The 12,441-nt window shown below is 39.7% G+C and overlaps 1 protein-coding gene across 7 annotated transcripts in view; it reads right to left on the bottom strand.

The window, feature by feature from the left end:
* Nucleotides 1–12,441, bottom strand: part of LOC138745098 (liprin-alpha-1-like) — a 136,268-nt gene that overhangs the window by 56,027 nt on the left and 67,800 nt on the right. For all 7 annotated transcript variants that reach the window (XM_069902222.1, XM_069902225.1, XM_069902226.1 and 4 more), the window contains 5 exons: nt 11,390–11,524; nt 8,651–8,734; nt 7,248–7,379; nt 5,641–5,703; nt 3,634–3,725 (listed from right to left, as the gene is read on the bottom strand). In XM_069902222.1, the coding sequence (XP_069758323.1) occupies nt 3,634–3,725; nt 5,641–5,703; nt 7,248–7,379; nt 8,651–8,734; nt 11,390–11,524 (506 nt within the window). The remainder of the gene's footprint in view (nt 1–3,633; nt 3,726–5,640; nt 5,704–7,247; nt 7,380–8,650; nt 8,735–11,389; nt 11,525–12,441) is intronic.

Here is a 12,441-nt window from a genome sequence, read left to right as displayed (position 1 = left end):
AATTCAATTCATTCAGATAGTTATTGGAATGTAAAGAAATTAGGCCATGCCTCTATTTGCAGCTTTTAGGACTGCATTTTGTACAAACCTTAGAAATAAATCTGCTGAAGGAAGCAATGCCTACTGCAAATTTAGCCTCTGTGGGAAATCAAAATATCTCAGCATTGCTGCCAAACTTTTCAATTAAATTGATGTTTGTGTCAATATTCATTCCAGTCTCTCTCCTCTAGTATTGTGACAAGCTCAGAAATGCACATTGAACAGAGTTTGAATTTCAATGTCCAGTTACATCAACATTGTAGTTTATTGCTTTATCAGTCATATTAAATTGCAATATTGCCAGTTTTCCTTTAGAGACTAGAAACTGCTCAAATTAGAAATGTTACCTTTTCTAAACTATTCTTTTAATAACTTCTACAAATGATGCTAAATAAAAAAGATCAAGGTTGGAATTGTCTACCCCAGGTTCGATGAGATCCATCCCCCATTATCAAGCAAGGTAAGAAGTGAGACTGCTTGAAAAAGAACTTTGTATCCTCTTTTGCCAAAAACAAAGTGCAGAGGACTAGAGGACAACAAATGTCGTCCCTTTGTTTGAGAAGGGCAATAGGGAGAAACCAGGAAATTATAGGCTGGTGAGCCTTACGTCACTGTCAGAGTCACACAGCATGAACAAAATACCTGCCTGCATTTGGCCCATATCCCTCTAAACCAGTGGTTTTCAAACCTTTTTCTTTCCACTCACATACCACCTCAAGTAATCCCTATGCCATAGGTGCTCTGATTAGTAAGGGATTACTTAAGGTGGTATGTAAGTGGAGAAAAAAGGTTGAGAACCACTGCTCTAGACCCAATTATTACTGAAATATTTTGCTTGAGAAAAATAGTCATTGGCCCATTTCTTTTGGAGTTATGAAACCATGCACATAATGAGTCAATTAGGGACAATATAAACAGTGGTTTTCAAATTTTTTCTTTCTACCCACATACCACTTTAAGCAATCCCTTACTAATCACAGAGCACCTATGGCATAGGGATTACTTAAAGTGGTATGCAAGTGGGAAGAAAAAGGTTGGGAACCACTGCTCTAAACCCATCCTATCCACGAATCTGTCCAAAACTTTTTTTCTTAAACATTGCAATAGTAACTGTTTCAACTACCTTCTCCAGCAGTCATCACCCTCTGTGTAAAAAGATTACCCCTCAGGTTCCTGTAAATTTCTCTCCCCTCAATTTAAACCCTATTTTCTCTCCATTCCCCTCTCTATTCCTCTCAGTGGTAGTGAGGTTATTGGAGAAGATTCTTTGGGATAGGATTTACTCGCATCTGGATAGTCAGTATGGCTTTGTGCAAAGGAGGCGACCAGATGATCGATGAGGGCAAGGAAGTGGATGTTGTCTAAATAGGTTTTTTAAAAAAAAAAGCATTCAGTAACGAGCCTCATGGTAGGATGATCCTGAACGTTAAGTATGGATTCCACTGACTGGGCTCAAAATTGGCTGAGAAGACAGAGTGGTGGTAGACATGTAATTCTGACTGAAGGTCTATTGGTGCTCTACTGGTATGGAATATACATGAAACGTAGGTGGGCTGATTAGTAAGGTTGTTGATGACGTGAAAATTGGTGAACTTGTGGATAGTGAGGAAGGTTGCCAAAGGATACAGCAGGATATGAATCAGCTGGAAAAATGGGAAGAGAAATTAAGGATGGAGTTTAACCCGGACAAGTGTGAGCAGTTGCACTTTGGGAGGTTAAATGCACTGATATACAAGAGAATCTTGGGGTGCAGGTCTACAGATCTCTGAAAGTAGCAATACAATTAGGGTGGCAAAGGCTTGGCATACTTGCCTTTATTGGTTAGTGTATTAAATACAAAAGTTGACAAGTTCGGTTCTGCTCACCATATTGCAGGAAGGCTGTGAAGGCTTTGGAGAGAGTGTAAAAAGGATTCACTAGGATGTTTGCCTGGACTAGGAAGCATTAGCTATAATGAGATTGTACAAACTGAGGACTATTTTCTTTACAGCATCGGTCATCGAGGAAGTGACATGACAGAAGTATATACAATTACAAAAGGCACAGAAAAGGTAGATAGTCAAAGCCCTTATCCCAGGGTGGACATGACAAATATTAGAGGGAATTCATTTCAGGTGATATGGGGAAAGTTTAAAGGAGATTTACAAAGCAAGATTTTTTTTTTTAAAAAAGTGCATGCTATTGCATCTGCTTCCAGCACTTACTCTAAATGTTCTGCTGGTGAGGGGGTTGGGGAGATCAGGTGGTCGTAGAAGCAGATACAATAAACATTTAAACAGGCAGATAAACTGGCAGGGAATGAAAGGCTATAGACAGTGTGCAGGCAGATGAGTTTAGTTTATATTTGTATGATGGTCTGCTCAGATATCGTGGGCCAAAGGGCCCGTCCCTGTGCTGTACTGTTCTATACAAATTGAAGTCTGCTAAATTTAGCATAGAGAAAGAGTTTTGCTGGTTTTACATCTAACTCCTTCTCTGCTTCCACAGATGAAACTGAAAGACCATATAGCCATTCACATGAAGTCAAACTAGGAAGTGATCAATACCACATTTATGCACTAAGAATTCAATGAGGTAGCATTCCGGGAAAATAAAAAAATTGCCATCCTTCTTAACAAACCAATGAAACAAATGGGCAAGAAGAGAAAGTGAAGGAGAGCATTCCAGTCGGTGGGACAGAGGTAGTGGAACAATCATCGCCAAAGGCAATGACAGGACATGGGAAATGTAAAAGGGGCACAAGAAAGAAGAAACTTGGAAAAGTGTATTGGAACCCAGAATTGAAGGCAGCTGGAGCATGAAGTCATAGAGCAACCAGTGCAAAAATAAAAGAATTTTTAAATCAATGTATCATCATCATGTTAAAAATTCCAAATTAAGAATACTTAATTTCATTTAGATTAGTGCAGCACGGTTAGTAGAGCAGTTAGCACAATGCCATTATAGCACCAGTTTGAATACTGTCTATACATTCTCCCCATGTCTGTGTGGGTTTTTCTCCAGGAGCTCCAGTTTCTTCCCACCATTCAAAACATAGTGAGACTGTAGGTCAATTGGGTGTAATTGGGCAGCATGAGCTTGTGGTCCAGAAGGGCCTGTTGCTGTGCTGTATGTCTAAACTTAAATCTAAATTTAAGATTTAGACATACAGCACGGTAATAGGCCCATACCCACGACCTTGGGGCCCCCCCCAACACACCAATTCACCTACAATCTTGTACATTTTTGAAAGGTGGTTGGAAGAAAACCCATGCAGACACGTAGAGAATGTACAAACACCTTACAGATAGTGCCGGATTTGAACCCGGGTAGCAGGCTTTGTAATAGCAATACGCCAACCGTGCCATGCACTATACTACCAGAACTTCAGCCAAATTAATTATTTAGTGATATTATGGGTTGAATATTAGATAATTTTCTAAATTTAGATTTTCAAATTGAAAAGAAAATGCAATTGAATTACTCAATAACGATGCTTTGCAAAGCTTCGATCAACAGGTTCAAGACAAAAAGTGAAACGGTAGAGTTATAGATCAGGCTAATAAATAACAGAACTACTGTGTAAATTAGGAGATAGCTTGTATTTTTGAATACCTATGATGCAGAGGGTCAGCAAAAGAAGATGTTTTCACTCTCCACTGATCGTTTTCAGCCCGCGAGGTTTCAATTTCAACCAACAATTGATTCTGAAATACAAAATATTAAATAATTTGAAAATAATATCATTTGAAAAATATTGCACGATTACAAAAGTTTACACAATATTGTGTAACTTGTGAAATTGATCAATTAACAAGCTCAATGCAGTCATTACCTAAACAAGACCATGCATTAAGGCAATTTGTTGTTATTCAGAATCACAGTGCAACCAATTCTATAAATCACATTTCAAAACAAAATAGTGCAAAAAAATGAATAAGGCAGTGTTTGTGGTTCACTGTTCATTCAGAAATCTGATGACAGTGGGGAAAAAGCTGTCCTTGTGCTGCTGAGTGCTCGCCTTCAGGCTCTTGTACCTTTTCCCCCCGATGGTAACAGAGTGAAGAGGGCATGCTCTGGGTGGTGAGGTCCTTGAGGATAGAGTCTGGTTTCTTAAGACACTGCCTCATATAGATGTCCTCGATGGATTGAAGACTGATGCTAGTGATGTTGCAGGCTGAGTTAACAACCCTCACTAAACTATTGACCAAAAGGATGTAACTAATATGTCTCCTGAGATAGAAAGAAGGGAAGATTGATCATTTGAAAATGTATGAGTTCAAGAAACAGCATCAGTGTTATCATCAATGTATTGGAAAAAGTTGCACTGCCAGGTAGAACGGAAAGAAAGACTATTCCAGGTATCCCAGAAAAAGGCAAGAATACATAGCCCCATGTGAGTGATCACAGCTATGTCTTTGACTAAGCAAGTAAGTGAGGTTGAAGTAAAAGTTGATCAATGCAAGAACAAGTTCAACCCTATGAAGAAGTGCTTTGTAGAGGGAAACTAGTTGAGCCTTTGTTCCAGAAAGCAGTGGAAACCCCTTAGAACATATTGATATCGAAAGGTGGTGAAAATAAATTGCATGTCTATAGCACAGTTAAGTCAATTGGGACCAGGAAATTTGAAACATTCAAAATATGGTGGGGGGGGGGGTGGGTGGTGGTTACACATATAAAATGGTAGGTCTGAACCAGAGGAGAAAGAACAGAATCACGGTAGGAAGAAAAGTTCCAGTGGGGGAAGAACGAGCTGAAACTATGGGTCTGTCAGGGAAGCCCTTCCTGTGAAACTTGGGTGGGAGGTGAATCGTGCAGGGCTGGGACACCACAAGGCTGGAAGCTGTAGAAGATAGATCTCCTGAGGAAATGTTTACAGCTTTCTGGATGACTATTTACACTGGTGCTATTAATGTTTCAAAAAGAAGTTGAAGTGGTGTTCGAAAACCAACATCTAGCCAAAGTACAGCTCAGTTCACGAGACCACAACAGCATCACCGTTGTCAGTGAGTTTGATGGAATTAAATGGAATGCCTCAATTTCAGTAAGGGGGAGGTTCACACGCAAGGGGGAAATGGAAATGTCAAGTTGCAGAAATAAATAGATCTCAAGAGGGGAAGCAACCAGATAGATTAGGAGCATAGGAATAAGACAGAAGGATCTTAGTGGTGAAGTCTCCGAGTCAAAAAGGTGGAAAAAGAGTTCAATGTCAGAATTCATTGAGAGAGACAGAGGGAGATTAAGCCAAGGCCCTCTGCTGAGGACTGATTGTTGGGATCAGAGAATGAAGGTCGGAAGCGATTACAAAAACATTTCAGAGACAACTGTTAAGTCTTCCTGTAGTTGTGTCCTGACCCACTGAGGATTTCCAGCAAATTTCTGTTTTTATGTTAAATTTCCAGCATCTCCTGCTTTTCAGATTTTCATTTAATAGTTTGAAGAACTGGTTTTAAGATGCAATCCACAGTGACACCAAATAATGGAAAATGACAAGACAGGCTAAGCATTTTAATTAGTAAGGCAACTAAATTACTTTTCTATTTGTGCTTTTTGGTTACGAGAGAAAAGAATCAAAATTCAAATGAAAACAGGTAAAATAGGACAGTGGCAAAGGAAGCTCACCTTCTCTTGATGAGTTTCTTCAATCAGTTGTTTTGTAGTTTCAAGCTCTCGAATAAGGGAATTCTGAAATAATATTTTCCAGGACAAATTATACCAGACACCTATTATTTCAACTCAAACGTAATAATATTAACATTTCACAATTTAAAAAAAAAACAGATGATATTATACGGATAGGAGAAAGTGTGTTTTTTTCCAGTAGGTGCTTTAATTTACATTAATTTACCATTTCTCCTAAGTTGCTTACATCTTTCTAGAACTACAGCATGCCAAAAACAAGTCTCAGCAACAGACTTCATCACATTGCTGCTGAATATATCAAGATGGCCCATCATGCTGATTTATTTTTGTTGTCCAAGAAACATCTACGTGAATCACATAGTAAACAGTGTAGCGAGCGTTTGTATGTAGATCAAATTCAAGGAAGAATAAAAATAAATGCAGTCTGGTGAGATGACACCTGGACTACTGTCACAGTCCTGTACAGATCTTAGCAAAGATACATTGGTAAGGTTTCATTTGTCAGAATGATGACACAATTCCAAATAACAGAATGCAATAAGAGCTTCCTGAAAAAAAATTGGGGATTGAAGATCTTTCCTGGAACCAACACACCAATGGCATCATGAAGAGAGCCTCTACTTCCTCAGGAGTTTGCGGAGGAGCTAGTGGAGTTGTTCAAGTGAACCGGTACGGACTTGAAGGGCCGACATGGCCTGTTTCCGTGCTGCAAACGGTGATATGGTTATATATATGTTATAAACAGCTGTATTTCCTCTAATTTAAGAGTTGTGATTGAAGCTTTCAAAATATTGAAGGGTAGAAACATTGGCTAGGATGCCTATGTTGGGGAACATCTCAAAATTTTAAATAGTTTACAGATCAGGGTTGCGTTATTAATGTGTTACTAAGCAAGAGAAAAAGTTTGAGGAGCTAAATGTTCTTTTCACTATCTTACGATGCTATAAATTCTGTGAAACGTAGCCCACTGAGCTTTGCTAAATAGACCAAGTTTATGCAGTAAAAGTTGCAGCCTCAAAAGCAGTAGATGGGCACAGTGCATCAGAAACAGAGAGAACTCCTTCCACTGAGAAGGAGAACCAGAGGAGACGGGACCAAGAAAGCAGACTAGCAAGGGGCCCAGCGGCTAAAGGACCCACACAGGCTACAGGAGGTTAGCAACTTGTGGTCAAGAGCCTCATGGAACCTGGATTCGTGAGGGAACTGAGGGCAAGAAGGGCTCCTGAAGGACCTCTAAAGCTGAAAGTTTCCTGATCGTGTCAGAGTTTTGGAATTGGAACTCGAGTTGCCAATGGATCGAACAGGGGTCTGTGCAGTTGCAGAGGCTGTGGGAGCACTGGAGATGAATCCACCGACACTCAGTGACTCTGAAGGGACTCTCTTTTGCTTCTCTTCCTCTTTTACTGCAAAGGGTGCCAGACAACACTTATGATAACTCTGTCTGCCTTAAGGCATGAAAAATGAAATTTTGTGTATTATATTTTCTGTATTATTACATGACAATAAAGAAGGTTGAATTTCAAATACTACCTACTGTATGATCAAGGATCCAATAATTTTAATTATTTTGTTTTTAAAAGGACTACCTTTTCTTCTAATGCAGCCATCCTTTCCTTTAGATGCAGCTGAAGTCTTTCATTGGACTCTGACAGTAGTTTATCTACTGTGTCTGATAAGCGCTTATTATGTTCTTCGTTCATTTTTTCTCTCTGTCGAGCCTTGCAGATAAATAACGGTTGATTAAAAAACTAGGTTGATTAAAATCTCAACAACTTCCATTTGGTCAATATATACTATGCAGAAGTTAGGATCATTTTAAACACAAGAAAACTCTTAATTTAAAAAGAATGCATTTGCCTTGGTGAACAAGAACTGCATAAGTGTTAAATATATTCACTTTTACCTCTACCCAAGCGTTTTATAACATATGTAGATATATATTTGGCACACAGAAAAGAATCAAGTTTAGTGAAAAGTTAATGAATATTTGGCTATGTTGTCTGACTCACTGAGCATTTTCCAATATTTTCTATTTTTATTTCAGATTTCCACCATTTGTATTTGATTTTTTTTTAAATTTTCAAGCATTTGTTTGGGTCCATGATATTTATAATCCAATGTGAAAGTTTCTAAGAGGAATCCCAAGTATGAAAACCTTATCCAGTTTGATTAAAAATTGAAATTAACCTGTTTTTTAAAGTCATACTAAAACATATGTAAATGCCAGATGTGGGGGACACAAAATCCAAGCATTGGTTCAAAATGCGTTACATTTTTCCTCAATTTTGGTGTGATACACAACATTGTCATCCAAACAACAGATTGAAAAATAAAAATTGAACAATTGTTATGAAAGAGCAAAGTAATGTTTTTTTTAACACTGAGATGGAGCAGGTGACAAGAGAGTGTTCACAGAAACCTACAGCCTGCAAGTCCATTCCAAACAAAGTCAGTCTACTACAAACAAGAGCCTTGTTAACTTTTGTTCACATAATTGGCGTCTTAGATTTTGCAGTAGTGGAGAGGACAGGGAGGGCACTGGGAATAAAAAGAATCAACTTAGGAACTTTATTTCTCATTTTTCAATAAACAGCATAATTAAATAAAAAGCATGCAACTCATAACAAAATTGGAGATGTTTTGGGCACAGAGCTAGTAGAATTCAAGACCTTTCAAAATGACTCGACAAACAAATGCCAATCAAGCAACGTTTTTGTCAAGTATTGAGATGAATTTGCCATCTTTAATGTCAGAGACATACAGAGGTGATTGATGGTCAGCACATCGAATCCACGCCGACCATCAACCACCCTAATTGAGAAAGGAATTTTGGATTTTAATTTCTGAGTTTACAGTCCATATTTGTGAGAAACCTAAAAGGTTAAGATAGAATCCATGCACTAATTTTAGAAGCTGCATAAGATTCCACAGATTTATAATTTTAGATTCAATAAATGGCAACATGGAACCCCCCCCCCCATCAACATACTCGCTGCAATTCTTGATTTTTTTCTTCAAGCTGTGCCTCCAACTGCCGTAACCTTTCTTCAATGTTTCCATGCCTTTCTTCAGCCTGACAAATAAATAAATATCATTGTCAAATAACTCAAGGCTTGTAGTTTGAAATCATAAATTTCTACAAGAGTTCCAAGTTTTCCAAAAAGCATAGGTCCAGTTTAGAATAAGCTTCAGCCAGTGGTCTCTCAAAAGCTTGTTGAACATGGCATTTTATGAAAAAATTGCAACATCACAATGGTGTTTTTAAAATAATTTGCGCGTTTTTGAAGCTTTTGGTGCTCAGCAAGCTCATTACAAGGTCCAGGCTTTCAATGCCACTGTTTGCAGAAGGCAATAAGTAGCAAGCACAAGACAGTGACCGGAGTATTGCATATTCTACCTTCCTAAGCATGGAGCTCAGTTCCATCAGTTTAGCTTCCATGAGGGTAGACTCTTCAGAAGAAAGGGAAGGATCAGACTAAGAAAGGCAAAAAAGTACAGGAAACAGTAGAAAGAAAGGTTACTATTGTTAGGACCGCCATACAAGTAGAGAAAAGAGACGAATGTGAACAATAATTCAAAATTAGTTTATCTAGAAATGTTACACATGTGCTAAATAGAAGGATATCAGGAATAAGCTCATGAAAGAGGATTGATGCATGGACAAAATTTTATGTACACTGACTAAAACAATGCATAAGCAATAACAGACTAGGTTAAAATTATGCATATATTAAAAAGATTACAGACTAGAATATGACCTTCATTCAAGACGAACAGCAAGGCAATGACCCTAACAAAGAAGACTGTGCAATTTAGGGATAGCAAAACAATCACTTCTAATTATATTTAAAACTCTTGAATATCAATTGTACTGAAAGCAAATCGGAAAAAAACCCCACACAAAATTGGATTTCATTGCAGAAGCCTCTCTTACTCATTCTGCCCATCAGCTTTACCAGGTATTTGACACTGTCATGTCACTTAATCTTCAAGCTGAAAACAAGTACAGCTATCATTCTCTGCTCTGAAGATTTAACCCCAAGATCCCTTTAAACATTGGCTGCAAGTAATTGTTGAGAAACGAATGTACATCCTATCCCCTTTGGCTATAAAATGGCTCAACTCTATTTAAGCTTCAACTCAAATCAGCCCTGACTTGAAATCTCACAACACAGACATATCTGGAACTGATTTCTACCTTCTTCCCTTCTGAACTCTGGCTAAATTCTCACAATCCTCTAACTTTGTCCTCTCAGTCTCAACTAATTTAACTGAAGTAGCTTGTTCTATGAGTCTTCACACAAACGGAACTCACTTTCTCCAGATTAATGAGATTATGTTAAAACAAATCTCTAATGTAAGAGTAATGTTGCTTTCAGTGAAGCTAGGTACCATCTCCTCTGGAGAAAAAATTGATGTTAAATTTTCATCTGTACTTTCCATAAATTGTACATGAATTCAATCTAATTTAAATATTACGATATTAAGGGCAACAAAATGTTTCAGGTTTAATTGTTAGAATTTCTGAAGGATGCTGTTAAGTGCAGATCTCATTCTTTTGTTTGACTGGCTTCTGTAGTGTCTGCCAGGCTAAAGGTTTTAAGTTTGTCCACATGCAGTGGTTCAAATGTCAGGATCTGAAAGAAAAGAATTTGCAAGGAAACAGAGGAATTCAAGGAAGTAGGGAGAGCTGGATTTCTCTTGCATAAATCCAGTATGAACTCAATGAGATGAACTTTTTTTTCCAATGATATTGCAATTCCACAGCATCAAAACAGAGTTTTTCCTTGTGAGAAACAAAATAATTTATCTTTATCGTCATTGAAACGAATTTCAATAATCCTTGGCAGATTTACTTATCAAAACTCAGGCTTTCTATGGTAATTTTCTAAAGGTCAATCATGTGTATTAAAACATTTCTACTTGATCCTTAGAATGGAACTGAGGAGCAAGCACAATCAGTACAGAGTCAGAAAATGTAGGAGAGGTCCCTGAAACCTGTGGAGTAGATGGTGTTGGTGTGAAGAGAAAAAGTAAAAAGTAGTTTCCAACCACCTCCATTCCATTGGTCTTGCTCTATTGGCCTCCATTTTAAAAAAAATACAGGTGCTTAGTTTACTCTGCTGTTATGGAGCTACAAAATGTGAAGTAGCTCATTTTTGTTTGCTTAAGGTAACTGTTTTTAATGCAAGGATTATTCTTTTTCCATTTTGGGTCCAAAAGTCTGAGATTCTTCAAGAGGATGTTTCTCAGATACTACCCTCGGCAAGGAAATCCACAAACAAAAGTGCTGCTGCATTCACCGATTATATTCAGATGGATTTTTGAGTTACACGATAAGAGTTGCAAAATTTAAAGCTCAAGCAACCCCTTCGGGAATATTTTGCAATTCTCACTTGTGGGAACACCCTTCGTTATCTAAGCTTCAAAGGTATCACAAACACTCCGATGTTATCAAAGGTTTTAAAACATAATCCAAAGAGTTTAGTTACTTCTGAAATGCAATGTTTATATCCCTGTTCAAGATCATTATTTCCTTTAAATAAAGATTAAAATCCCTAAATAATCCATTGATATTTAATTTTCAAAATTTCTCAATGTTAACTGAAATAAAAAGGTAGTAAAAGTATTAGTAATTAAAGGAGGCAGCTTTCTGCTTAATTGTTTTCATTTTATCATCTAAGCATGGTCTACTTATTTAATGCTCTGTGCAGATTCAACATCCTACCTTTGAGAGCGCTGCCACTCTTTGCGCCAACTCTGCTTCCACTTCTGGTAGTGTTTCTGCCTTTCTGAGCGTTTGCTGTAGTTTTTGCTCAGCTAGTTCCAGCCGTTCTTGCAACTGACGGTTCTTCTCTTCGCTCTACATTTTCAGTTTTAGAACACAAGAGTAATCTCAGTTCAAATGCAGAAGCAGCTATACAGAGACACAGAGAGGGGGGGGGAGAGAGGGAGGGGAAGAGGGAGAGAGAGGGGGAGGGGGAGGGGAGAGAGAGGGGGAGAGAGAGGGGGGAGAGAGAGGGAGGGGAGAGGGGGAGAGAGAGGGGGGGAGAGAGGGGGGAGAGAGGGGGGAGAGAGGGGGGAGAGAGGGGGGGAAGAGAGGGGGGGAAGAGAGGGGGGGAGAGAGGGGGGGAGAGAGGGGGGGAGAGAGGGGGGGAGAGAGGGGGGGAGAGAGGGGGGGAGAGAGGGGGGGAGAGAGGGGGGGAGAGAGGGGGGGAGAGAGGGGGGGAGAGAGGGGGGGAGAGAGGGGGGGAGAGAGGGGGGGAGAGAGGGGGGGGAGAGAGGGGGGGAGAGAGGGGGGGAGAGAGGGGGGGAGAGAGGGGGGAGAGAGGGGGGAGAGAGGGGGGGGAGAGAGAGGGGGGAGAGAGAGGGGGGAGAGAGAGGGGGGAGAGAGAGGGGGGAGAGAGAGGGGAGAGAGAGGGGGGAGAGAGAGGGGGGAGAGAGAGGGGGGAGAGAGAGGGGGGAGAGAGAGGGGGGAGAGAGAGGGGGGAGAGAGAGGGGGGAGAGAGAGGGGGGAGAGAGAGGGGGGAGAGAGAGGGGGGAGAGAGAGAGGGAGAGAGAGACATACAGAGACACAGAGGGAGACAAGTCACAGAGGGAGACAGTCACAGAGGGAGACAGTCACAGAGGGAGACAGACACAGAGGGAGATAGAGAGAGAGAGAGAGACACACACAGATAGAGGGAGAGAGACACACATAGAGGGAGAGAAAGAGACAGAATAATTCCCATTCACATCCATTCAGATCATACAAAAATCAAAGTTTAGTAGAGATAGAAG

Source organism: Narcine bancroftii, chromosome 1 (genome assembly GCF_036971445.1).
Source record: "Narcine bancroftii isolate sNarBan1 chromosome 1, sNarBan1.hap1, whole genome shotgun sequence".
In the NCBI taxonomy this organism is placed as follows: domain Eukaryota; kingdom Metazoa; phylum Chordata; class Chondrichthyes; order Torpediniformes; family Narcinidae; genus Narcine; species Narcine bancroftii.
The sequence above is the reverse complement of the archived record's forward strand: the minus strand, read 5'-3'. Positions and strand labels throughout refer to the sequence as shown.